We start from the raw sequence: 25,245 nt of genomic DNA, 5'->3' as shown, positions 1-25,245 counted from the left end.
TTTATCGAGGGCTGCATGCACCGCCATGCGTCGTTATTGCATTAGCTGTATAATACGTGCTCGATCTCGTGCTGTTACACCGGAATTTGTTGTATCGGATGATTCGGCGTGGATTCCGCGCCCCGACATTGATAGATCGAGTCGAGCGAACCGGGGATGTTCCCCGAACTGGGGATGTCGGGCCAACTGCACGCAATTGGCCGTGGTGATTGGTGGCGCCATTTTTTCGCCCAACTTTTATCGTCTATCTGAACAATCAAAGTGCGCGAAAAACTGAGAATCAGAATTTCTGAGATCCAAGAATTCATTTGATGCAATTCAATTAAAGTGGAGGAGAGGATTTGGGAGGAGAGGCTTGGATTTCTTCTTTTTTTAAGAGAGACGATCCTCTTCCATTGGCGCCGCGATATTATCAGAGAGAAGTTTATTGTCCAGCCAACATAGTTTATTTATACAAATAATTAATAAGATTACACTCGATCGGCGGGATCGGACGACAAGGATTATTATTATTATTATTATTATTATTATTATTATTATTATTATTATTATTATTCTCAAGCACGGGCGGAGCATCCCGCCTCGATTGAGCATTGTCTCGTAGATCCGTGCAATCGTTCTATGCCCAATACTTCGACTTGGTCCACTTGGATCCGATTCTTTGCACGAGAGTTTCACGCGGGAGGAGATCGATTGGAGGAGATTGAAACGCGTTATGGTTATTAACGAGCGCGAAGCAGTCGAGATCGTTGCTCGTCCAACAGCAACGAGGCTTCGCCCATGATCTTGGCGCTGGTTCGAACCAAGAACAGCAATTGGTATTCGTCCGTGACTGTGAGAGGTGCCCTTGTCCTCACCAACGCGTGGAGCACGTTCGCCCTTTCCAGATCCAACCACCTTTGGAGGGTGACCTCCCTCTCCCGCGGCCCGCCGAATGTCACGTCCGCGGGACCCCACAGGGAAAATTCCAGGACGGATTTCACCTACGTCATAGCTCGATTAATCGCTCCATTCATTTCATTCTTCTCAATTTTTAGAAATTTTTAGACGGAGAAACTCGCTCGTTTTGGAAATATTTTTCGCGGTGAGAAAAATTGATCTTGCAAATGCAAGGAATTGAAAAGAAATATGTCGAATGATATTGAAAAGGAATCGATCTTGTCGTTAAATAGCTTTTATATTAGATAAATCGCCGGATCCATTTCATCAAGAAATTTAGATCCTCGAGAAACTCGCTCGTTTTGGAAATTGATCTTGCAAATGCAAAGAATTAAAAAGAAATATTGAAAAAGAATCGATGTTGCAAATGAAAAATTTTCAAATAAAACAATAATTGTAATCGTAAATGTAGTTTCTATATTTGCAAAGGAGATATTAGATAATAGATAAATGTGATTTGAGAGAGTTTACCTGAGACAAGGTAACCGCCTTCTCCCTCATCAGCAATTCCTGAATCACGGGCAGCTTGCTGGCCAAGTTGAGGTGTTGAAGAGCGACGAGGGCGCATTGGCACAGCGAGACCCTCTCCTCCTCCCTGTCCTCCGCGTTCGTCTCCACGTTCAATCTGTGAAACGTTATCGAGCAATGAGCGAACCAATTTCGAGCAAGCTCTCCTTCGTTCTCGCGTTTACAGACCCTTGAAGAAGGTAGAGCCTGTAATAGGCGTCCTTGTCTTCCCTGCAGAGGACCACGTTGTTCAGGCTCCTCGCCGATTCTTCGATTCCTCGCGCCTGAAGGCTCTTCAACGCGGTGACGAATTGAAGAAGAACGAACGACGCCTCCCTGATCGCTCCTTCCTCGTGGGGATCCCTGCTCGTCGCACCGAATAATTGTATCGTGCTCACTTGGAGCCGTGGCAGAACCGAAATGGTCGCTGAAAGAATCGAGGATCTTTCGTATCGACTCGTACAATTTTTAAAGAAAAAAGAAAAAGGGGAACGATTCATTGCTGTTCGAAATATTCGCAATTACTTTCGACGATTTTGTTCCATCGGATATAATTTTTTCAAGGTTTCCAAGAAAGATTTGAGAAAAGAAATGTATGCAAACTGAGGAGAATGATTCGTGCGTACGGATTTCTCGAAGGAAATCAATTAATGCTAGCAATAGTTTGATAGATTTGGTAAAGAATTGAATTGTTAATGTTTATAAAGGGAGATCGATGAAGTACCTTCGAGTTGCTTGTTGGTAGGTAAACGAGCGTTGTCGATAATTTCCTTGGGTGGGCTGTCTATAAACTCGATTATAGGTGCCAAATAAAATTCCTTGCGCGACACGTGCGTGGCCAGATCGAAGGCGATGCACAGGGTGACGTTCAGCTCGTTCCACGTCGCCGAGCAAAATATTCTCCTGCCGACTGCGATCGACGTATTGGCGTCGATGCCGAAGTGGCTTACACGTGGGTTCGTATTTTTCAACGCTCGCAAACCTGCCGGCACTTGGGGCGTTTGGTTCAGCTGTAACGTGAAATGTTCGTGAAAATCATCGAATTGCTCGCAGTAAATTGTCCACGATAAAAAATAATATGTAAGAATTTTCTCTTTAACGAGGAATAACAAGTACATACGATAACGAATTAATCAAAATCGATTTCGTTCGATAAGCTGTGTCGAATGTAGTCGAATAAATAATAGCAATCCACTTAATCTCTAAAATCAAAAAGTCTCGAATAGAAATCACGGATTTTATTCGAGGATTTGGAAGAGTCCGAAGCGAAAACTTCTATCTGGAGATAAGTTGAAAGAAACGGGGGAGAAAGAAGGGGGATACCTGGTCAAGGAATTGCGCGAGAGCTTCGTGATTCGCGACCACGACGGCACCGTAATTATCCTCGAGGCTTCGATGGACTATACTGCGACCTCTGCGTTGCCTCAATCGGCTTATCCTTAATTCGTCGTCCTTATTCTTCCAGTCCTGATCCTCCTCGGGACCCTGCATTTTAAAAATCCCATTATAAATTCCGCGGCGGTTGCGCGGCCGATAAAACTATCTCGAAGTAAAATTGTTTCCCCGGGATCTTTATTAAATAAGAAAAGTCCAGGCCGCGAAACTTTTTACACTTTTTACCGAGTAATAAAGTTTCTCGAATGCCGTGAAATCGAGTTGCGCGTAGTAATAAAATCGCTGGGCCCGCGCTATAAGCACCTGCGAAACCGATCCGCTATGTGAAAAAGACTATGAAATAGGTTTTGCTCGAAGAATAAAAAAATAAGTAAAAAGTCGTGAGCGGGACATTGGTTCGATTTAATAAAGATTTTCTCTAAGTTTCTTTCTACAGAAAGAAACAGCGCAGTATTAAATCTTTTGTTGGCGCTCTTTCGGGCTCTATTCGATCGGAACGGATCGGCAATGTTCGGCACGTATCGTCGACTGCAGTCGGCACTGTTCGGCAATATTCGGCCCGCGTGATCGGAACCGAGCTTGCGTGGCGGCCTTTTCGCTTTTTAAATCGTAGGAAAAAGGTGAGAATTTGTGGCGAAAGAGTGATTTAGAAATCAAACGAGATTCTACAGGAGAAAAGTTTTTAAAGTATCCAGGAAATCATCGATTAACGTAATTTTTGGGAGTATTTTGCAATCGGATCGCCTTACGTTGCAGCGTATGTAAATATCTTGGATACTGGCGCATAGTTTCCCGAACAAGTCGATATCTCGCGTGACCGCCCACGTCCAGTTGGAGAAATACCAAGAGATCGTACCTCATCGCCGGTGTAAAAGCCATACGGGGCGTAGAGCTCGCTCTCGGTCTCGCTGCCGCAATATGGGAGCGAGGTCGATCTGACGAACGTCTGATGATGAAATTTGAATTCTCCACCGTGTTCCATCGCGTTGCTGTCGGATTTCCTCTTGCAGGTGAGATGAGATCCGCCGCCGTGTCTGAGCTCGAGATTCGAGTCGCATTCCGGCGAGCTGGAAAGGCACTCGTAAACATGACTGTCGTTAGACGTCTGGAAAAAATGTGAAGAGCCAAGAAAAATTAAGTCTGGGCGCCATTAAGAATAGGAGTAATTTTTGATAAAAGATTAGAACAGTTATACTGGAAGAAAAAATTTATTATTCTTCGAAGCGGGTTATCCAACTTGTTTTGTTCAACTTAATGGATCATGGCTATTTTCAAGTAATGCGTTATCATATCGTAGCTATACATTTCATCGTTTCACATCGTGGAGAAAAAACGTGTTATTATTTTTCTTACCTTATGGAGGAAATAGCGGAGAATTTCAATTCTAAAAGGGAAGTTGTAAACTGCCAGAATTTCATAATAGTACTCTGATGCCAGCCAAGAAATGGCTGTTTCGCAGTTTTCCCATACCTCGTGCGAATTGCATTCTCGAGAAAAGTTAGAAAACATTGTGCCACAATTTCAGAATCCTCCAATAACTAAAGAAAGAAGTTTCGTTTCGCGGCTATCTTCCGCACACTTTATTCCAGCATAAATAAGACTCGAGGACAATTCATTTCGATGTATCGACAAAATAGACACGATCCAGGACAGAGAGAGAAAGAGAGAGAGAGAGAGAGAAGAAAAACACCGCGTCGTAATTTAAGAATGCTTCGAACGGTTAATAAAAAAAAGAAAAAAGTTGGACGTCGTAAGATGCTCCTTAAATTCTTGCCTGTCGTTGCGGTAAAAAATCGTTAAAAGCCCATTAATAATAGCATTACCAGTGAATCGGACGTGGGTGGCGCAGTAGCGGGCTCGTAATCCTGATTAAGGGCCGGTGTCGAGGATCCGTGTTTCTTGAGGATCGGCTGCGAGGTGGCTTGGTCCCTCATGCTGGCTGTTCTTTGCGGTTTCGAGGGTGCCAACGAGCTGCGCACCTCACCTGTAACATCCTCCGCTGCTGCAGGCACGTCCGCCATCGTCAAGCGCCACAAGGTTAGTACCACAAGACACAAGGCAATGTCACAAAACAGGCTAGCTACCGTACTAGCGTGCTAAGGAGTTTTCGTTTCGTTTCGTTTCGTTTCGGCTAAAAAAAGAAAACGCTGGACACGCGCTAGCGTTTATGAGGAACGATTTGCGCTTGCGATGGAACGGGGAGGGTGGTGGTGGCGAGTGGTGAAGCGAGAATCGAATATATCTCGCTCGATTGTCGATCGACAATCTTCGATGATTCTCCTCCGCTCGTCGAGAATTATTGTTTTCAATATTGAATGATTCGGCCGCGCATAATTATTCGACCAGAGCTGTTCAAATTCTATTTTAGAAGGTTTTCTTTTCCATTTTAGTTTCATCGAGATTCAAACACCGACTCGAAGAAAAGACTGTTTCGAGTTGTTTCGTGATTTGATCCGAAGAATATTCTTTTTAATTTTAAAGAATAAAAAATTTTATATATATCGATACTCTGCCAAGTTCTCGTTACTCTAGGCAACAGCCATTGAACAGCACTGGTGTAGATAACTGGTGATCCATCATCTAACGACGAGAATCGTTATTTATAATCCATTCAACCCTTTACCTTCTTCTGTTCTCGAACTTTTCGATCGATCGTACCTTCCTCTCCATTTAGAATCTGTTTCAAATGTAATTGCAAAATGCCCGCTTCGAGCAGAATATACGCGTGTGGTCGCGTGTAATTCCTCGGCAAAGTTTCGATAGGGGCAAAGGGTTAAATAGAGTTGCAGAAATTCCAGATTGGGAACACGGTGAATTAAGTGGGTTTTCGAAGTTGCTGCGCGGATCATCGGGAATCCTGGAATTGGCATTCGTAACCACGGGCATTGACTAAAGGTAGTACACGATGCTAATATGCAATCAATATCATGCGGCGTTAGTTGCACCCAGGGGGCGGTTAAGGATACACCTTGCGCAACAATCCTGGCCACCGGTTCACACGTCACCGCCGATGTGTTGTACTATTTACAGCGGATTTGAGGGGAGGATGAGATGAGCACCTCTCTACCCTGTTCGATTCTCGCTGCAGCCAAAGCAATCTCGAATTCCCTCGTTTCACGCGTGGGCAAAGAGTTACCTTCGAATCCATCACTAAATCTTTCCTTCTCAATCATTTATTTATTTATATAGAAAATTTGAGGAAATTATCTATACGTTTTTTCGAACTGTAAAATCTAAAGAAGAAATTCTTCCATCAATTCGAGAAATGATATCAAAAAAAAAAAAAAAAAGAAAAAGAAAAACGAATAAATTATCGACGATTAACTTTCAAAATAATTCTTTCCTTTTCAACGATTCTTTAGATAGAAAAATTTGACTAGGTCGGAGATCGATACGTTTTTCGAGCTGTAAAATCGATTGTTCCAAAAAGAATGTTCCATCGATTCGAAAAATAAATTACCGACGATTCGAAGTTAACTTAGAAGAAGGGTGAGGAAGGGTGTCGAAAACCCGTTTAAGTTTAATCAATCCACGTCCCACTGTGAATGAAATTACGAATCTATACGATGGGTACTAAAAAAAAAAAAAAAAAAAAAAGAGCGAGGCGGAAAAGAATGGGCGGAGGAGCGAAATGGACGGATGAAAAAGGGATGCGTATGCAAATTCGTGGTCTTTGAACGCAGTCTCATGCGGTTAACGATGAAGCAGCCCCCAAAATCGAATCGCGAGAATAGCCGCAATCCAATAACAATCGTTATCCAAGGTTTTATCGAGGTTTTTTTTCTCTTTTTTTTTTTTTTTCTAATCTTCTTTCGCTTCGTCGTTTCGCATCGTCGAGGCCTCCGTTCGTTCGTCATGAAGAATGAGGGGGGGAGGAAAAAATCACACGCGTTGGATAGAGAGATACTGTTTTTAATAATCGGACGGGTGCAACGAACGAGAAATAGTGAAAAAAAAAAAAAAAAAAAAAGAAAGAAAGAAAAAAATAGAGACAGACTATCACGTGAACAAGAAAATAAAGTGTTTCCTTTTTTGTTTTTCAGGCAACAAACATTTATTTCAGACACAGAAATTCGAGATTACAGAATCTTTTCCAATTCTATTATTTCCTTTCTATTTATTTTACAAAACGGTGTGTTGTTCGGTATATATTCGTCGATTCGCAGAAAATGATTTACGCTTGTTTCTTCGAAATTCATTATTATTATTGTTATTAATATTTTTTTTTTTTTCTAAGCCAGCCATTCTCAAACTTTCTGATCGCAGTTCTCCCGTCCGTTGAGGCAGATATACAACATTCGCTCGGCGAAAAAAAAAATAGAATTATTGCTGTATCAAAATGGCGACTTGTCGCGCGACGATTATTAATCACGCGAGGAAATTCGCGGAGGAAGAAGAGAAAGAAAAAAAAAAAAAAAAAAAAAGGACTTGATGTTTGCGATTTTGAAGCGTTGTCGGCGCTAACAAAAGTAATAAGTAACATGGTAATAATAAGGTATATCACAGAGAATCGTGAATCGTTCGTACAATAGATCTCTAACAGATCGGTTAGTCGAGAAGAAAGGTAAAGGTAGTACACGAGAGTACAAATGAAAGGTATATTGTAATATAATATAATAGTCTTTCGTGGGGGGGGATTATTAGTGGGATACAAGGATACAAAGTACAAAAAAAAAAAAAAGAAAAAAAAGTAACAATAATAATAGAGATAAAACGCGTATGGCATATATAGCGAAGTTTCAAAAAAAAAAGAGGGGGGGGAGGGTCGCATCGAAGGAGAAAACGTTATCGATATGAATGATTCGCAGTTGTTCGTCTTCGTCGATCGTGTGTGAAAAAAAAAAAAAAGAAAAAAAAAAAAAAGACCTTCGTTGAAGCGAGCGGCACCGTGGAGAAATCGAGAAACGAAAATAAAAGAGAGAGAGAGAGAGAGAGAGAGAGAGAGAGAGAGAGAGAGAGAGAGGGAGGGAAAGAACGAGTGAAAGAAAGAAAGAAACGGCAATTCCACGACGACCGTACGTCGACCCGGCGAAACGAGGAACGATGAAAAAAAAAAAAAAAAAAGAAAAAGAAAAAGAAATGATAAATCGTGAGGGGAGGTGAGAGTTAACCACCGTTATCCAACGTTACAAGGATTACTCCCGGATCGGACGTACTCCGCAAAGAAGATGTGTGTACACAGGGTGTTAGCGTGTTTGTTGAACGATCTTTGGATCGTATAAATATCGTATTCTAAACACCGGGGTGGAGGGGCGGAGGGGGGAGGGGGAATGTTGACGCGCGAAAAAAAATATCGAGATTGCGGCGAGAATAGTTTGAACAGTTTCGTGGTAACCACAGGTTAAAATTAATCGCTTAAAATTCTCGCAAAAATTAATCTTGCAAGTTTAGCAAGTTATAAGCAATCTAATTTATTCGATTACTCGGCGATGCAAATGTGGATCGAGGAGAGTAACTTCGACGACTGATTTTTTTTTTAATAAATAATACGAAAGCAAGACGACGAAAGTGATAACAACGCGTCAAATGCAAAGTGAAAGCCGTAGAACCCCTTTTTTTTTCCGTTTCGTAGAAAATGTATAACTCGCATAGACGCGTACAAGTGCAAGATTGCACTTGTATATCCAGGAGATTAATTTACTCGAATGAAAAATATCATCTTTACAAATTTATCGTATTCCTTTTCACCGTCCATAATCGACTCTCCAAACATCATCCGCGAAATACATTAACACCCAGTATATTATTCATCAAAAAAAGGAAGCAGCTGGCGCGCGAGGATTCGTGTGAGTATGGCTGTTACAACATCGAGAGAGAGAGAGAGAGAGAGAGAGAGAGAGAGAGAGAGAGAGAGAGAGAGAGAGAGAGAGAGAGAGATTTGCCGTGGATAATCATTAGTTACATTGTATGGGCCTGAACTTACCCAGATTCGCGTAAATCGAGTCTGAGGTGGTCGAGGCTGCCGGCTGCCACGACGACGACGACGACGACGACGACGATGACGACGACGACGAGGATGCTGACGGGGAGGAGGAGGGGGGAGAGGAGGTCGGCGATTTCGAGGATGACTTGTCGCTCCTCGACGGTAGTTGTTTGGTCTCGACGCGTGGCGGTGGTGGTCTGACCGGTTTGCTCGTCGGATCCAGTCTCGACCAATCCTCCAGGGACTGGTTCCTCGGCGGTGGTGGTGGTTTCCCCGGCCTCACTGCAACATCGAATATCGTTAGCCAGGTTTACGACGGTTGTAAATTTTGACGTTGGCCGTTCGGAGAATTCAAGCGCCGGCCGGCTTGAATTGAAGCCCGCGCCTCGTACATTAGTCGCCCTCTTTGAAGAGGAGTCGCGTGGAGTGGGCGTGACGCGGCGGCGGTAATAACGCCAGCGGTATTTAACACGCGTGTTAATTAAAAACGACAAGATCGTGGAGGATGATTATTCGTAAAATTGATCGATTCGTTGTGTTTTCGTGTACAAAGTATTTCGTAGCTAAGGTTTCTTCGAAGATCGAATTATTGAATTAATTGATCGATCGAATCGCATCGTTCCATATAAAACACGATCGAGCAAGATTGTCGAGTCAAAAAGAAAAAAAAAAAAACTGACGATCGAAAAAAAACGAAATATCGATGCTGACGCTTCGCGAAGAGCGTGTTAAGCGACTCACCGGCGTGCGATCCGTTGGACAAGGGGGATCGAGTCTGTCTCGCCGCGTCGTTTCTGGGAGCGCAGGAGGAGTCCGGTTGATCCTCGCCTATCCTGCCGATCCGATCGTTGCCCACCACCTCGACAGCGGCGCCATCCAACTCGAGCGGGTGTATGATCTCCAATCGCGGCTTGGGTTGCGGCGTCGAGGGTATCTCGTCGATCCTCGACGCGTGCCCACCCCCGTGGACCATGTCCACGTCTTTCCTCGAGCCCATTCTCAAGAATCGTTTCAACGAGAAACGGGGCCTGCCCCTCTTCTTCTCCTCCCTCACCTCCGGCCCGCTCGTCAGATTGTCCTGCGACAACGAGATGCTCCTCCTCGAGGTTGGATCGTTGGCAGTCGGGTTTTGAAGGGGGGCGGTCGGGTCAGGCAGGTCGGAAACGGCCTTTCGAAATTTCGGGCTGCACGAGGAGGCCCTCTCCCTTTTCTCCTTCTCCCTGACCACGGGCGAGTCGGATTTGAAATTGGCGCCGGGATTCCTGGCGAACAAGCTCGAGGTGGAGGCGGGTAATAACTCCTCGGCCGTGAAATCGGCCGCTGGCGGTTTCGGCGCCATTCTCCTCTTGTTGTTGTTGGACGATCGTATCGCGTCGATCATCGCCGAGGATTCTTCGTCGCCGCCCTCCTGGCTCGGATCTCCACAGCTCGAACTCGTCGTCGTCGGCCTTGACTTGTTCCCGGGCGAAATTTTCGAAGCCTCGACCGCACGACACGGCGACGACGACGGAATCTTGGAGACGTTGTTCTGCGTCGATCGAGGAATCTCGTTGGAGATTCGTTCCGAGATGTTCTCGGCGAGGGATCCCCGATTTTGATCCGAAACTTCCTCCTCGGATTTGTCTTTGGTTGCCGTTAATCGGCAGGCAGTTGTCGATTGGTGTTCCATCGCACCTGTGAATCATCCGCAAACCTCGTTAATTAGAGCAGTCACGCCGATCGCTCGCGGCTAATTAGAGGGAATTTGAATTTACCATTTGCCGTCTCCTTAGCAGTATCAACAGTGTGCAACGGTAATCTAACTATTACGGGATGATTTCGATACGAGAATTCAAATTCGGTCGGAGAATCGATACAATTCAAATTTTTCCTCTTCGTGAAATCTCGCGACAATCGAATGAATGAATAAGTCTGGAAGAAGAAGAATTCTTACCCGCACTGGAAAGTCCAGAAAAGCCTTGTTGAACCGGAGAGGAAAGTGGCAAGGCGCAACTCTTCTTCCCGTCGGGGGGATGATTGTTCTTGGCCGAGAAATTGGTCGGCTTCTGGGGCACCGCGGGCTTCACCTTGGCCTCCGAGTTGATGACCGCCCCGTGGAGGAAGGACGGTCTCGGCTCCGTGATAATCGGCGGCTTGAACGTGTCTTGAAGGGTCGAAGGCCTGGCGGACTCGACGGGCGGCGGACTTTTCGGAAGCGCGGGCGGTTCAATCGCCTCCCTCTCGTCCTCCCTCCCGTCCGGCTCGCCCACCGACTCTCGACTCTCCTCGAGCTTCTTCCTCCTCGTCTTCTCCGCCTCCGTGTTGCGCCCTCCCAAGCCTTCCTCCTTGCTCAACGCAGTCGTCTTCCTATCGTCGTCGTTCGTCGACGCGGCGATCTTATTCGCCTCCTTCCCGATCACGGATCTGTCGCTCTCGGCCGCGTCTTCGGCCTCGTTCTTCGCCAGAGGCGTCAGAGTCAACTCGACACCCTTCTCCATCCTGGATGTCTCGCTCGCTCCCTCTCCTCCTCTCTTCGCTCCAATTTTCGCGAAATCGTAGCCGAGCTTCTGCGACGTTTGTTCCCTCTCGTTGCTCTTGGTCGCCGCGTTCTGGCCACCCTTTTTCTCCGATTTCCCGGTATCCGGTAAGTTTGCAGGTTGGATGTTGTTGGGCGACGCGCTCGAGGCTCTGTCCCCCCTCGCTTCGTCGGACTCGTTCCGTTGGACGACGGAGATCAAGTTCGCGGCGGACGCGATCAGGGGCATGTCCGCGATCTTCTCCATGCTCGACGGGTACTTTCGATCCTTCTTCGCGTCCTTCTTCGACTCGATCTCCACCTTTTTCTTTTGCATCTGGAAGCGCGCGATATCTTTTTCGATTGTTACGCGAATAGAGGCGTAAATTCGTTCGGAATTAGAGGAATTTTCTGCCAATTTTTAATAATTTTGCTCTTCTCGCTCGGCCGAACCAACAACTCTACCGTACTCGTGAATTTCTTAGCTAACTTAAAATGATTTCACGCGCGAATTAACGCGTTATCATTTTAATATTTTACGTATCTTTACGTATAATGAAAGAAAGAAAGAAAGAAAGAAAATTCGTCGAATATTAAAGTCTATACGATGTTTCGACGATAATGTAATTATCGTCAACGAATAGAAATAATCTCGTTATTCGATATAACGAAAAAATCAATCTCGTCTTCGCTCCACTCTAACTAATCTCATTACCCATGCCTACGAAACTGGAAAACTTTGAAAACAATATTTCTATCATCGCCACGATTTGAGATGAAAAAAAATCTAACCGTTCGATATTATTTCACGCTTTATAAGAGCTTAGGAATTTATTCCTAAAAAAGAAAGAAGAAAACAAAAATTCGATACCAACCTCCGCCTTCTCGTTGTCCACCGTCGCCTTGCACTTGGAGAAATTGGCGAACCCGTTGACGAATCCGTTCACCTTCTTGTCGGCGGGCCTCCTCGCCGTCGGCAGGGATTCGTCGCCCCCGAAAGGTGTGACCGAGACGAGCAACGTGGTCTTCTTCCCCTCCGAGTCTTTCTGTATCCTTCCAAGCATGAGGGAGGCGAACGATTTGCCCGTCGATTTGCTCGACTCGTTCGCGGCCACGATCTCCGTCAGATTGGCGGTGACGGTGTTGAAATTGGTGTTGGCGCGCGTCAGGTTGCCCAAAGCCCTTTCCTCCTCGCTGTCAGGCGGTATCTCGTCGTCCCCGTTCAACGAATCGGCCGTGTCCTGCTCGTCCTCCTCCTCCTCCTCCTCCTCCCCGTCCGAGAAGAAGTCATCGCCGCCGTAGCCGATTATCTCCGTCAAACCTTCCGTGAACGTTACGCTCTTCTTCTTCCTCTCGCTCTTCTGCGAGATCCCCTTCCCCCGCAGGATACTCTGAAACACAGTTTTCGACTTAAATGCAATGAAAATCGCAAAGTCTTGACGACTTTCTTCAAAAAACTTCAGGGAAGTTTAACTAGCAGAGACCGATTAGAGATGTTTGTGAAAAATTACCACGATTCTCCAGTTGACGGGCATGATCTCGATGATCGAAAATTTCCAACCTTTGGAATGAAAATACTATCGTTGGATAGAATTTGATGCGAAGCTTAAACCGAGTTATAATCGTTGGCGCGCGCTCCGGTTCGGTAATCCTGGCTGATAATTCGCTAGACTCGATGATATTCGCCCGATCTCGAGGAGATGGCTCGTTATCGGCTGCTGTCAGGAAACGAAAGTTTCTCTCCCCTCCTCCGAAAGTTTTAGATTCGACGAGGAGGAGGAGGAGGAGGTGGCACAGCCGGCGCGAAAACGTTATTTTTCTCGTCGCCGGGGAGAAGAAAGTTTACGCACGGTCAGCTGGCCTTTTAATCAAAAACCTTGGACGAATGAATTATTCAACGAAAGGGAGAGGAGAGGGGGCCGGCTATTTTCAAAGTCGGAGGAGGCGTGCATCGGGCGACGAGCAACCGTCGACTAAATTCTTCCGCCGTCGAATATTCGCCGTTTGATTTTCGAACGACTCGTTCGTGTTTCATAACACGAGTCAGCGGATGGAAGAGGAGGACAGCGAGTGTGATCGACGCTGCGAATTCTTTCGAAAGTCGACGAGTCGACAAAAGCGGAGGAGGAGGAGAAATTTTATTCCGGACGTCAATTTTTCGAGTTTCAAAAAAAAAACCTCCCTTTTCGAACGTTTCGAACGTTGGATTGAACATTGTTGGGCATTGTCGACGCGATAATTGGATCGATATTTCTTTTTCTTTAGCGTCTGTTTGAGATCACAAGTTTTCAGATCAATGCACGATCTTTCGCACGATATAATTCTCGAAATGAATGAACGAGGTAAACAAGAGAAAGGGATAATTTTAATTTTATCGAAAAGAGAAGAAGTAAAATCATCAACGTGTAGGAATACTTTCTTCTTGGCGTTTGATTGGAAACATTCGCTCGAAACGAGAGAAGAAAGAAAGGGAAAAAAGAAGAAGAACATTGTCGGATGTGTCATTTTCCATCCCGCCGGATGTCGAACTCTAAATTAACGATCGGAGAAAGTGATTGGAGGAAACTAGGTTTTCACCGGATCGTTTTCTCTCCGAGCTTTCGAGTTTGCAACAATTTCACGATTTCAAAAACGCATCTGACAGAACTCTTTCGTTTTCAGAAGACAGGAAAACATTCTTAAATTCTGATAGAATAACGCCTACTCTCTCCCGATTAAGCGTTTCACACGAACGTTGCATAAACGTCACGTAAATTTAGTGTTTCACGACTCGATTTGAGACTGTCGCGTTGCAATTCGAATATTAGCTAAATATAGAATGGAGCTGATTTTTTTCCTGTTGATTCCTTTTCTTTTTTTTTTTTTCTAACGACTCTTCTCGAATGATCTCAGAGTAAGACACTTTTGGAAAGTTACTTTTTTTAGAGGAGGAGATTTTCGTCTCTCCTCGTTAAATTTCAAATTTTGCGCATAAATTATATTTTTGGCAATTAGTCATTCATTGCTCCTTGCTCACTGTTTTTCAACTGTTAAACAACGATAATTTTATCTTTAGAGATCTCCATTTAATCACACTTTTTTGATGACTCATCCCGTATTATACGCGACAAGAAAGAAGCAGGATCACAACAAGTTTATCACATAAACTCGATCTTGGAGTAGATTGAAGCAGCAGGGATTCCACGAATAAATGGAAAAATTCGCTTAATTGGAATAGAAGAAGCTTCGTAGAAATTTTTCCTCCATCACACCGTTGTTTCATCAACATATTAGAACGCACTGATCGAATCAAGTCTCGCCTATCCTCCCATTGCTCGTGCGTTCAACCGGAATTCCAGCGCATAAGTGGCTCGGCTCGTAAGAAAACGAAGAGGAAGAGAAGGAGGAAAAAGATTCGTAGGTAAAAAGCGGCGGGTTGAACATTGGCGCGTGGATTACGGTCCGCGTGGTTACACGCGAATCCCATCACCGCGGGCAGGAAATTCTTGACGTAGGAGCGTGCAGGTCCTTTGCTCGAACGACCCAGTTTCGTCGAAAGTTGATGGCACGGTTCGTAATTGCCCGCCACGATACAATTTTCCATCAGAAGAAATGGAAACGGTTAACTTCGACCGAATGATCGATCATCGTGTTAATAACGGACAGTAATTCTCGAAAAATATCGAAATTTTTCCCCAACAAACGAATTCTTCTCTCCTGTGAAAATTGTGCGTGTTCAAAAGATCACTTTTTTTACGTGAAAATTGTGAAAAATACCTGCAACTTAATATTATCAGTCTTGACGTGGTTCAGAGCCCTGCCTATGTTCACCCTGAACGTGTCCTCCGGCGAGGCGTGCTCCTCCCGCGGCTTGAAGCAGTTGGAACACAGTTCCTTCTTCCACGCGTTCTGCACGAAGCGGTTGCATTGTGCGGACATCGTTGCCTCACTGCAGCAGCGACAGCGAAAGTCCCGTTACATCATCACCCTGAAAGGAAAACAGGCGAAATAGTGGTAACCTTTTCCAATTCTTTAATCACGTCACGGCGTTCGTTCCGCGTGTTCCTTCGTTGCGTTAGGGAGACACGCACGATGGAATGTTGATCGATACTTTTCGTGATCGAGACACGGTAAATTGGCCGCGTTACTTTCAATTGAATCGACGAGTTATCTTGTGGCTACGACGTAATGGGATTCGAATTTTCTAATTTCTGTTTCGAAGATGGGTTGTTAGCATTTAGGTTTCCGTCGTTATTTTTTGGAACAAGTCGGTATTCTTGTAAAGAATAAGTGTTAGAAAGAAGAGCGAAAAGATCGATCGCTGTTCCATTTTTTATTTGGAGGAAGAAAAAGAATCGATTGATATTCCGTCTTTTGAAGAATGGAAATGTACCACTTTGGAAAATGGGAAGGTCGATCGCTATATGGTATCCTTTGGAAAAGATCGAAAAGTCGATTCCGTCTCTCGAGTGAAAATTCAACAGGAATTTCGTTATTTCGTTCCTCAAAGAGCGAAAGGATCGATCGATTTTCTTTTTTTGAATAAGAGTCAATTATAATTTTGTCTTTCGAGAAGTGACAAAGAGTCAATCTTTCAAATAATTAGGCGAAAAATTCAATAGTTGCTTTGTGAGCGAGATGGACAACAACAACGCGACAACAAATTTTGAATATCTAAAATTATTCGTACGATAAACATCGTGATGCATCGAGATAATAATAAATTTTCGAGAGCACAGTCGAATCTCGCGATATTCACCTCGGGATAAAAAGATAATTAAACGTTGTTTTTGCATAGGCAGAAAATTGTTTGCAGTGAAGTTGCAACGAAGAACATGGGGTATAAATTACTCGATAAAGCTTCGCAACAAAGTTTGACTCAGGTAATGAGTTGAATAAATTATCCATTCTTAATTATCCAAAGTTATACTTTTACATATACTTGATTTTTTTTCGTTCGAAATAAATGTTTCCTACATCGTGACTTTCATCGAAAATTTCTAGTTTGTAGTTTTTAAAATACTGTTGTTAATTGTACGATTCACGAAGGAACTTGACTCGACTCACGCGTCATCCTTCTTATTAAAACCAGAATTAAATTTTCGAATGAAGAAAGGGGCGAAAACGAATAACGCCCGTTACGTGTAATTCATATCGTTTGAACGAGTCGAACCAGTTTTCGAAAATTTCCCTCACGAATGGTCACGTCGTGCTCGGAATTTCCTCGTTTGAAATTCAAGATATAATACGAGATCCAAGTCCTTTCGCACGTGGACCTTTCGCGTAAACTTCTTTCCTTCCAACTTCTTCCCTTCCTACAAATAGAAATCTATTCCCTCGCGAGACGTCTTTTCCACGAGAAAAATCCACGTAGTGGAAAACTGACGAATTTAAGAAATAAAAGAAAGGGGGGGGAGGGGGAAAGAAAGAAAAGATTCGTTCGCGAAACAGATTCAACTCGTTCACAAACAGATACAAATGATCTTTTTCGAGCAACAAGAGTTGAGAAAGCGTATTTTCGTTAATCGAAAAGAAGAATCGAAAGAAGCGAAGCATGTACACGAATATGGAGAACATTTCAAAGATTTCGCAGTTTCTTTCCGAATAAATTGATTTCCAAAGCCCTCCCCTCTATATCTATCGATCGGGGGCGGGGGCAGGTTGGAAATCTCGGCGATTGGTAGAGTAACGATCCCTCCGACTGTCCCAGTCACATTAATTATGAACGACATAGTGTGTGCAGCATCGACAAGGTTAATCCAAGCGAGAGTATGCTTTCCTGTCGACAGCGGCCACCGTGAACGCAATCAGGACAATTGACCCGAGCTGGCCGCTCGACTGAATAATTGCCCCGCTTCCGGTCCCCGCTTTTATCCGCCTCCTCGCCCGACCCCCGACATTAGCCAACGATACCCGATCGTGACGCCTCATCGCCTGGCAAGATATCCCTGTCCTAGGAGGGGGAGGGAAGGAGGATGGAGCCCTTCCTTCGAGTGAAATCGGTCGAACGAGACGAGAAGAAAGGAACAACTTGCCTGGGTCGAGTCGAGTGCATCGATTTCGAGGAGGATGAGATAAATAATAAATTTTTCGTTAACGCAGAAGGAGAAGGTTTGAACGGATGGGTTCGCTCGTTCGTTCGAGTGAAAATTTTGCGCCCCTTGGTGCGAAATTGATCGAGTTTTCAAACGAGCCTGGAACTCGCGATTCGATCTTCTGCTGATTAATCGCCTCGTTTCTCGGCTGAAGAGATCGCGAACGTGTTCGTCGGAAGGAAAATGCGTTTAAAAATTGATCCAATTTATTACGGTGTCGCGAACGGTGTTATTAAGAACGGGTTTCAAGATCAAGGCCGTCGATATCGAAACCAATAATATCCTACTCCAAAATAAACATGGTTCGAATCGTATATCCGTGCGATCGAGAAAGAATAGAAAAATAAAAATTATATTTTTACGTATCCAACGAAGTTTACAATTAGATCGTATATATATATTATTTAATACACACGCAAGAAAATTAATTCGATTACTGCCGATTCGAAACGATCGTTCTCGGATCAGATCCAATTAATTAACTGGAAGCGAGCGTGTAAACTTAGACTCGAATACCTGCCCCGATCCCCGCGACTCGGAAAAAAAGGGAGAAATCAAGGTCGGCCGACCTGCCACGACCGACGACCGGCTCCCATTACGTCACATTGTGCGTGTTACGCGGCGGACGAGTTCTCTTCTCGGGAGACGAGCGGAGAGGGAATTTGGTCGAGAGGATTCCGCAAACAGGTTCCCACGACCAGGTTCTAATCCCGATGGAGAACGATCTTTGTCAAGGACAAAGAACCGTAGTGACACCGCGGCGCATTAACATGCGAGAGAGCTGCGAGAAGCCAGGCCAGGAATAAAGTACCGTTTCCAATCTCGATGATCCGTTACATCTTCTGCGTTCCGTCCTCGACCCGTTGGAATCTCGTCTTTGAGAGAGGAGGGAGGGAGAGACGCGGAGGAACGTCTTCGTTCAACGCTCGCAACAGGGGGATTATTATTTGGACGATCGTCCTGTGTCGAGATGGACAATCGACCACGCTTCGAAATATATCGCGTTGGGAGAAAGTGATTGATCGAATTTGAAAAGAGAGGGGAGAGTAGCACGTTGTGGCGTTTTCTCGGAGAGTTGTTTGTTAATTGCACACGGTGTTCCAAAACACATCTCTTCCTTTCGTTTGCGTGTAAATTAATGTAAATGGAACGTGGATGCAAATTGGATTTAGATTTATCTTTGTGAAGCGAAGCCTGAAACTTAATCTTTCTTCGAGAACAATAATGATGATGATAATTTACGATGATACGATCGATCTTCTTCAACTTGGTGCTCCTTCACTTTCGAAGATTCGAATCGAGAATAGGAATAGGACGAAAAAGTGGAATAATTAATAAGGGAAGGCGCGACCATTTGGAGAAAATATTTAACGGAGGAGGCAAGAAATACGGCCGCTCAAACGACGTAAGACGATAATTTATCCACCAGAAAGTCGTAACAATCTCGTTCGATCAATTTCAAGGAAATTTTTGCTCCATTTCTCCCGACAGGTCCGGCCATCTGCCGGGGCGAGGCACGAAAAGAAAAATTGAAGGTGACGGGGACAGGTTACGCGTTCCTGACCGACACCAGGATAATCTCCCCCTCTCCTCAGGACGGCATCACCTAGAACGGTAAATTCCAGTGGGGCAAAGCTTGTCAATTGCAGCGAATTAATGACGAGGAGACCCGCGTGCTCCTCTCGATGGAACGAGACGTGTTCCATCGAGATGGATTCCGCGTACAGCAGGAGGAGGAGGTCTGCTCCTCGAATGGATGGTTGAACGGCGGTCACGTGTTCAGGCGCAATCAACCTTTTTCTGGTCGAAACGACCAGAGGATTCTGTGTAGAGGATGGTGTCTTGGTATCTTCTGGTGGTTTTGGATATATGTATGTTGGGTCTAGTGAGAATCTCTAGAGAGGTTTTTTTTTTTTTTCGCTAAGTCAATCACTTTGATTTAATTATTTAATCACTGGATACCCACATTTTTCGACACAAAAAAAACTCGACGCTGAAAAAATTCGTTTAAACAAAAGCGACACAGTTTTTACAAAAGCCTGAACTAAATTATATTAGAAACTCTGGAGCTAATAGCTCGTGATTTGGATGCGAAATCACGAATATTGCTTGCAAATTCGAAATCTCTCTCCTCCTTTCATACGTATTATTTATTAACGTATTTATCAACCTCTCCGAGAATCGAAGGAAAGTCGGCATTGTCGTCGCTGAATTATTACGTTGTAAATAATCCTGGATGAATTCGAAGGGATGGAAAGCCGCGTGGAATAAGAGAAAGTAGGGAACGGGTAAAGGGTTTCGCGTGGAAGGAAGTTTTTTTTACGATGTAAGATGTAACGAGGCCTCCGCCGAGTGGCCTGTAAACAGGTTCGCGAACAGATCGATCCTCCGCCCGAGAACGGGTCGTCGACCTTCCCGGCCCAAAATCATTTCAAATTCTTGGCGCGCCTCGTGGACGGTCTCGTTCATTGCCACGCTGCCAACTATAGAACGAGGAACGGGCGATTTGCAAACAAAAAAACCACGCGCTCCTGTCATCCGCTCGTCTATCTGTTATGCATGAAGAACGCGTGAAGGCGAATTCCTTCGATCGTCCGTTCCTTTTAGATCGAAGCTTTTCGTCGACGAATATCTTAGCAACGTAACTTGAACGGCTTTGCCTGTCACCGATCCTGATCGATCGTCGTATTTCGCGATGCATTTCACTCGAGCGAATCTTCGTTTCAAATTTTATCACGAAATGGATTAACGAATATGTTAGTTGTTCTAGAGTCGATGGGGGGAAGACTTGAAATTTGAAAAACTTCTTTGACCATTGATTTCTCTCGATGTTCCAGGGACGTATGTCCGTATCTCTCTCTCTCTCTCTTTCCCTCTGTTTGTGGCGCGAAGAGGAAAGGCGGACCTTGGCGAGGAGGCATTCCACGAAGGTGACGCGGCCCCTCGAGAGAAAGAAACGAAGTCGATCAACGTCGTCGCCGCGCATTGTTTTCGAACCTGTCGCCTCCGCTTTGTGAGAAAGCTCCACGGCCGTGAAACACCCCGAACACCAGCGGTTTCTCTCAGCGCCAACCTTTCGTCACCTTCTTCAAGGTGATCTTTTGTTCTCCAACGGTATATCGCGCTCGAATTTTTACCTCAAATTAAATGGGATTTAACGCCGAGTTTAACGAGATATCTTGCCTCTACTAGAAATGTAAATTCTAGGTAGGTTTATGGAGGTTTCGAAAGTTCTGGGACTAATTTTATTAAATTAACGATAAAAGGTACGAAAGATGAAAATTTCGAGTTAAACTGAAGTAGACCAGGTTTCGTCAAAATGAAATCATTTTGAAATCCAGAATTTTCTAAATTTCGAAATTTCCATTGCTCGATAAAGAGGTGCACTGAATCGTAGTCGTTCGGGAAATCTTTGTAAAAATTTGGCGAATTGTCTTGTCGAGAATTGTTTTCACCAATCATTTTTTCAAACGATAATCATTAATTGTTACAAGTAGTTTTCAACTAGCTCTCTCTTGAGTCGCGAATCTTTATTATCGAATTAACAGCGACTTGCTCGAATATTCGTAAGGCTGATTTACATGGAGCGCAAGCGTTCGTGAAATTCGAGTAAAGGAAAAAGTGCTCGGGAGAGCAGCTAGGCAATCAATTTCACGGAACGACGAAACAGAGGCGTCGAGTATCGTGGCTCGTGGGAGTCGCACCCAAACAGTGCTTCTCACGACAATGAGGGGACGCAATGGCGGCCCCAGTCGAGACAAAACAAATTATCGTTCGCCCCATACAAGATTCGCGCATGTGTGTGTGTGTGTGTAAGTAACTACTTACTTTTACACTTTAAGGTTATGATTTTTTCTCTCTCTCTCTCTCAAGAAAAATGAATCGAAACGAGAAAAATAGAATTTTCACATTACAGAAACACATTGAATGGTTATCTTTGTGAGGAAGAAAGAATGCACGGCTTTGTAGATGCGATAACTTGCGACTTGCGGTTCTTGGAAAATTTTTTGTTCGAAAGAATAACTCTTGTGACACGAGAGTTGCTAATCGGGAGACGTTAATTTTCAGGCGAGATCGTTAATGGATTGGACGCGTCTCGTTGATGTATATCGACCTGGATGTAACGAAATTGGAGTTCGTTTCGAGACGAACGATGGGAAGAAACGATTTGTTAAATCGTTTAAACACGTTGGAAAGCCGGTTTACAGTTACCTACCTACGAATGGCCATTAGCAGGAAAGGGATCAAGTGTTAATGTTCCAATTATGAGGCCCGTTAGAGAAAATCTTTCGTTATTACGCTTGTGTCTCGTCGGTTATGATCGGTTAACTTCACTTGTTGCGCGATCAATTTAAACATTCTCCACACCACTTAATCCATATTCCGTTAGTTTCTGGCCAGTCGGAAATCGTATCGTGGAAATTCTCGACATCTGACGTCGATTAAAAATTAAAATCGTAAAGTTTGTGGCATCGAATTGTAATAACGACCAACGAAAAACTTGAAGATGAACTCCGACAATACAAGTGCAACAGTTGTTTCGGTAATATTGCTCGAGCAGTGACCTCGTATTACTTCGATCGATGACTCATCGATGCACGACCAACGCAAGGAATCCTTCCAATTTCCAAACCGTTATCAACTACCTTCAAATAAAAGAATTTCTCAGGTCCGGGAAATCGAGTAAACGGATTCGTTACTCCCCCTGCAATTATTACTAATTCCCTAAAATCGTCAGGCACGGATCTGTGGAACTTCATAATTTCTTCTCACCTTTAACACTCGCAATTTATAATCCTCGCATCCCGTATGTAAATTGCGCGTAATCTCAAAAAAAAAAAAAAAAGAAAAAATGAAGTTCGATTTGATAATTTCAAACATTTATGCGTACGATATTTTGTTTCCTCGATAATTGTTTCCTTTTCTCGTTGATGTAAATTTGATAATCAGTTCGATGTATCTTTCACGTCTCGATTATTCGTCTTAATCTCGAAAGAAAGGAAGAGACTGGGCGAATGATCGTTCCAATTTTCGAAATGGATTAAAAGAGACTAAGCCATCCCGCGAATACAACGTTTGCATATTGGGAGCAAAGCAGAATGGAGGAGGAGGTCCCCCAACACCGACTGAGAACTGATGCAAAGAACGAGATAGTACAATTCCCAGCTGGAAACTTATTAGCCATTTTGGATTCGCGGCTCCGCCGAGATCGACCGATCTTGAACCCCTGGATGGATTTATCGTGCTGCTGCGGCGCCGCTCCTGCGGGAATAAGCAGCGACGAAGATTTATTCGGCTGGGTTTCTTGGGGAGAAAAAAAGAAGAGGCGGCCTGTGTTTCCTCGAATTCGATCCCGAATCGAAAGGAATTCTCCTTTGGCGGGGTCCAAAGTTGCTGTTTCTTCTTTTTCTTTTTCGTTGAAACGAGACCTCTCTAAGGCCTTGGCACACTTGGATCAATCGTGGAATTAAACGTTTCGGATCGCCCTAAGGGCGGACGAAAGGAGTTTTTCGAACGAATCGATCGAAATTTCTGATCGGGATTGGGAAGATACGTACGCAGATAGAAATTATGCGAACGATACAATTGGTTTTCGAGCGGTTTCGTCCCGAGATGAAAATTTTCGAACGGGAAAAAGTTTTGCTTCGTCCCCTCCTCGATTCGTCTCGATTAATCATCGGCATCGAGCACGATGGCGTGTCGAGTTTGGAAATGAAAAAAAAAAAGAAAAAAATACGAGTGGAAAAGCGCGCCGCGGACGCGGAATTATCTTCTATCGTTGCCAATTAAAGAGACCGCTTCCTCCCTCCCTTATCGCGCTGTCAAACGCTCGCTGCTCCTCGAACAAAGAGAATGTTCGTTATATGTACACGCGATATCCTGCCTCTGTGCTTAGAATTTGATATTTCGGATTGGATATTCGCCGTGCGGCGTGTGCGTACAGTTTAGAGATGGATGGCCGGTTTGGGAAATTGATTGATCGATTCGACGCCCGACTCGAAACGGATACCATCCGTATGACGCAGGGATCTAGCTTTGTAGCACAGTCTCGTGTTTCTGGATTCCAAGTTTCAAATACCGAAGTTGAAAATTCGGATGGGGCGAGTTTTGACGATAATTTTTTCGATAATTAGTTATTTTATAAAAGGGTTGATTCTCAATTCGTTGTACAGCATTGAGATTATTCAACGAAAAATAATTCTACGAAGAATTCGTTGTATCGGAAATGCCCGATAACAATAACAATCGTGTGATTAATTGAGGATAAAACTTTGGAAACTTTTCAAATTTTATTCTCTCGAGACGAGATTTCGAAATTGAAAGTTTCGTCGATCGAAAACTTTCAACTTCCTTCAACTTGAGATCTCGAATGACAAGCGTAAAAATTAACCTCTTACAACCTCGAGATATTTCTTCTTCCTCGTGTACGTCCAACACGGAGCTGCTAATTCGATATAACGATTCAAATTTTATCATTAACAATCGAGCGATATATATATGAAGAGGGGACGATTGGCAATTCGTAGCGTGGCAATTTATTCCTCGGCCTCGGCTGTTCCTCGAGCGTTCCTCGTCAACCGAAACGACTTTTGCACGCCATCTTTCCAACCGTGTATATACAAAGCGATACAAAGCTAACCACGTTAGCTTTCTAATTGCTAGTTTTCGGGGATAAAGAACGCTCCGAGATGGAACGGGGCAATTGGCGGCTTGTTGCACAATAGCTCGTAACGTTGGCACACTTTTAGCGACGACCAACGCTCGAAACGAAGGATTAGGATGTGTAAAACTTTTCTGGAAAAGTAGAACTTTTCTGAAAAACAACAGGCGAGTGCGAATTGTTAATAATTATCCTGATGACTGTGATCGATCGAAATTCGCGAAAAGTGTAAATTTAAAGTTAACGGCGAGTTTTCGGTGTACAATTAAAGGTAATGAAAGAGATGGGAGGAGATTGTGCACGATTTGTGGAGAATTTAAATGTATAAAAGGATGCATGATCTTTTTACGTGCGAAATATACCGAAAGAGTGAAACGTGATTAGGCTCGTAAAAATTAAATTTAAATTTTACACGAGTGAATAAAAGATACGAATATTATATTATCCGCGATATAACGCGCAAACACTTCTCTTTATTTAAATTTAGCAGGATTTAGGAGAAATTTCTCCTTTTTTCCAACGATCTTTCGACAACTTTCCAACAACGCGTCGTAAAACGAAGTGAAACTTTCGATCCTGACCATAGAAAAAAACTGTCAAAGTCGAACGAGGGAGCTTCTTTAAAATCATTCCTGTCACACATTCCTGTCGACAGACTTTCCTCGAGCCAACGAAACCATCCGCAATCATCCGCAACGGCGCCAAACCGCACGCCTCGGCGTCGAAGCGAAGAGGGGCGCTGCGGTAAACGGCGTGCCTCGATCGGCTAAATTCCTCCGCGACGCTTCAAGGTGACGCCATTGTTTAGTATGCCGCCACGGTTACCGATGCCTTTATTTAAAAAACCATTTAGCGCGAATGGAACGAAACGAGACTCTTCTTATCCACTCGAAAGAAATCGCGATTGGATTGGACCTCGACTCGACGGATTCGGATTAATGTTATTCCTCGGATTTTGCACACAACGAAACGCGGTTATGTTGAAATTGAACGTGTCGCCCTTGCTCGCACAATAATTGAAGTTGAACTTTGGAGTTGAAGTGATAAGAACATTTTTTTTTTTTTTTTTTCTTTTGGAAATAGCGTTTGAATATATACAGGGTGCTGAGTTAAAAATTTTACAACTCGCCTAGAAATATTGTTCATAAAGGTTGAACTTTGTTTTTGAATTACTTTAAATTAAATTAGATTTTGCGATCAATTTTATGATCAATTCGATGCCGCGAGCGAGATTCGAATGTAAATAGAGGGA

The 25,245-nt window shown here is 44.0% G+C and overlaps 1 protein-coding gene across 4 annotated transcripts in view; it reads right to left on the bottom strand.

Annotated features, from left to right (window-relative positions):
* Nucleotides 1-423: 423 nt before the first annotated feature.
* The window catches only part of LOC100864647 (uncharacterized), a 64,655-nt gene continuing 39,833 nt past the window's right edge, over nt 424-25,245 (bottom strand). For 2 of the 4 annotated variants that reach the window (XM_086917790.1, XM_086917791.1), the window contains 12 exons: nt 15,015-15,225; nt 12,134-12,649; nt 10,698-11,595; nt 9,506-10,438; nt 8,765-9,046; nt 4,665-4,843; nt 3,698-3,946; nt 2,770-2,931; nt 2,171-2,456; nt 1,636-1,873; nt 1,411-1,564; nt 424-983 (listed from right to left, as the gene is read on the bottom strand). In XM_086917790.1, the coding sequence (XP_086773916.1) occupies nt 723-983; nt 1,411-1,564; nt 1,636-1,873; nt 2,171-2,456; nt 2,770-2,931; nt 3,698-3,946; nt 4,665-4,843; nt 8,765-9,046; nt 9,506-10,438; nt 10,698-11,595; nt 12,134-12,649; nt 15,015-15,176 (4,320 nt within the window). In that variant the 5' untranslated portion in view covers nt 15,177-15,225 and the 3' untranslated portion in view covers nt 424-722. The remainder of the gene's footprint in view (nt 984-1,410; nt 1,565-1,635; nt 1,874-2,170; nt 2,457-2,769; nt 2,932-3,697; nt 3,947-4,664; nt 4,844-8,764; nt 9,047-9,505; nt 10,439-10,697; nt 11,596-12,133; nt 12,650-15,014; nt 15,226-25,245) is intronic. The other 2 variants (XM_086917792.1, XM_086917793.1) reach the window with 2 other exon arrangements.

Source organism: Apis florea, unplaced genomic scaffold (assembly GCF_048593485.1).
Source record: "Apis florea isolate Af1SG1 unplaced genomic scaffold, ASM4859348v1 contig_2272_pilon, whole genome shotgun sequence".
Lineage (NCBI taxonomy): Eukaryota > Metazoa > Arthropoda > Insecta > Hymenoptera > Apidae > Apis > Apis florea.
This window is presented reverse-complemented; position numbering and strand designations above follow the sequence as displayed.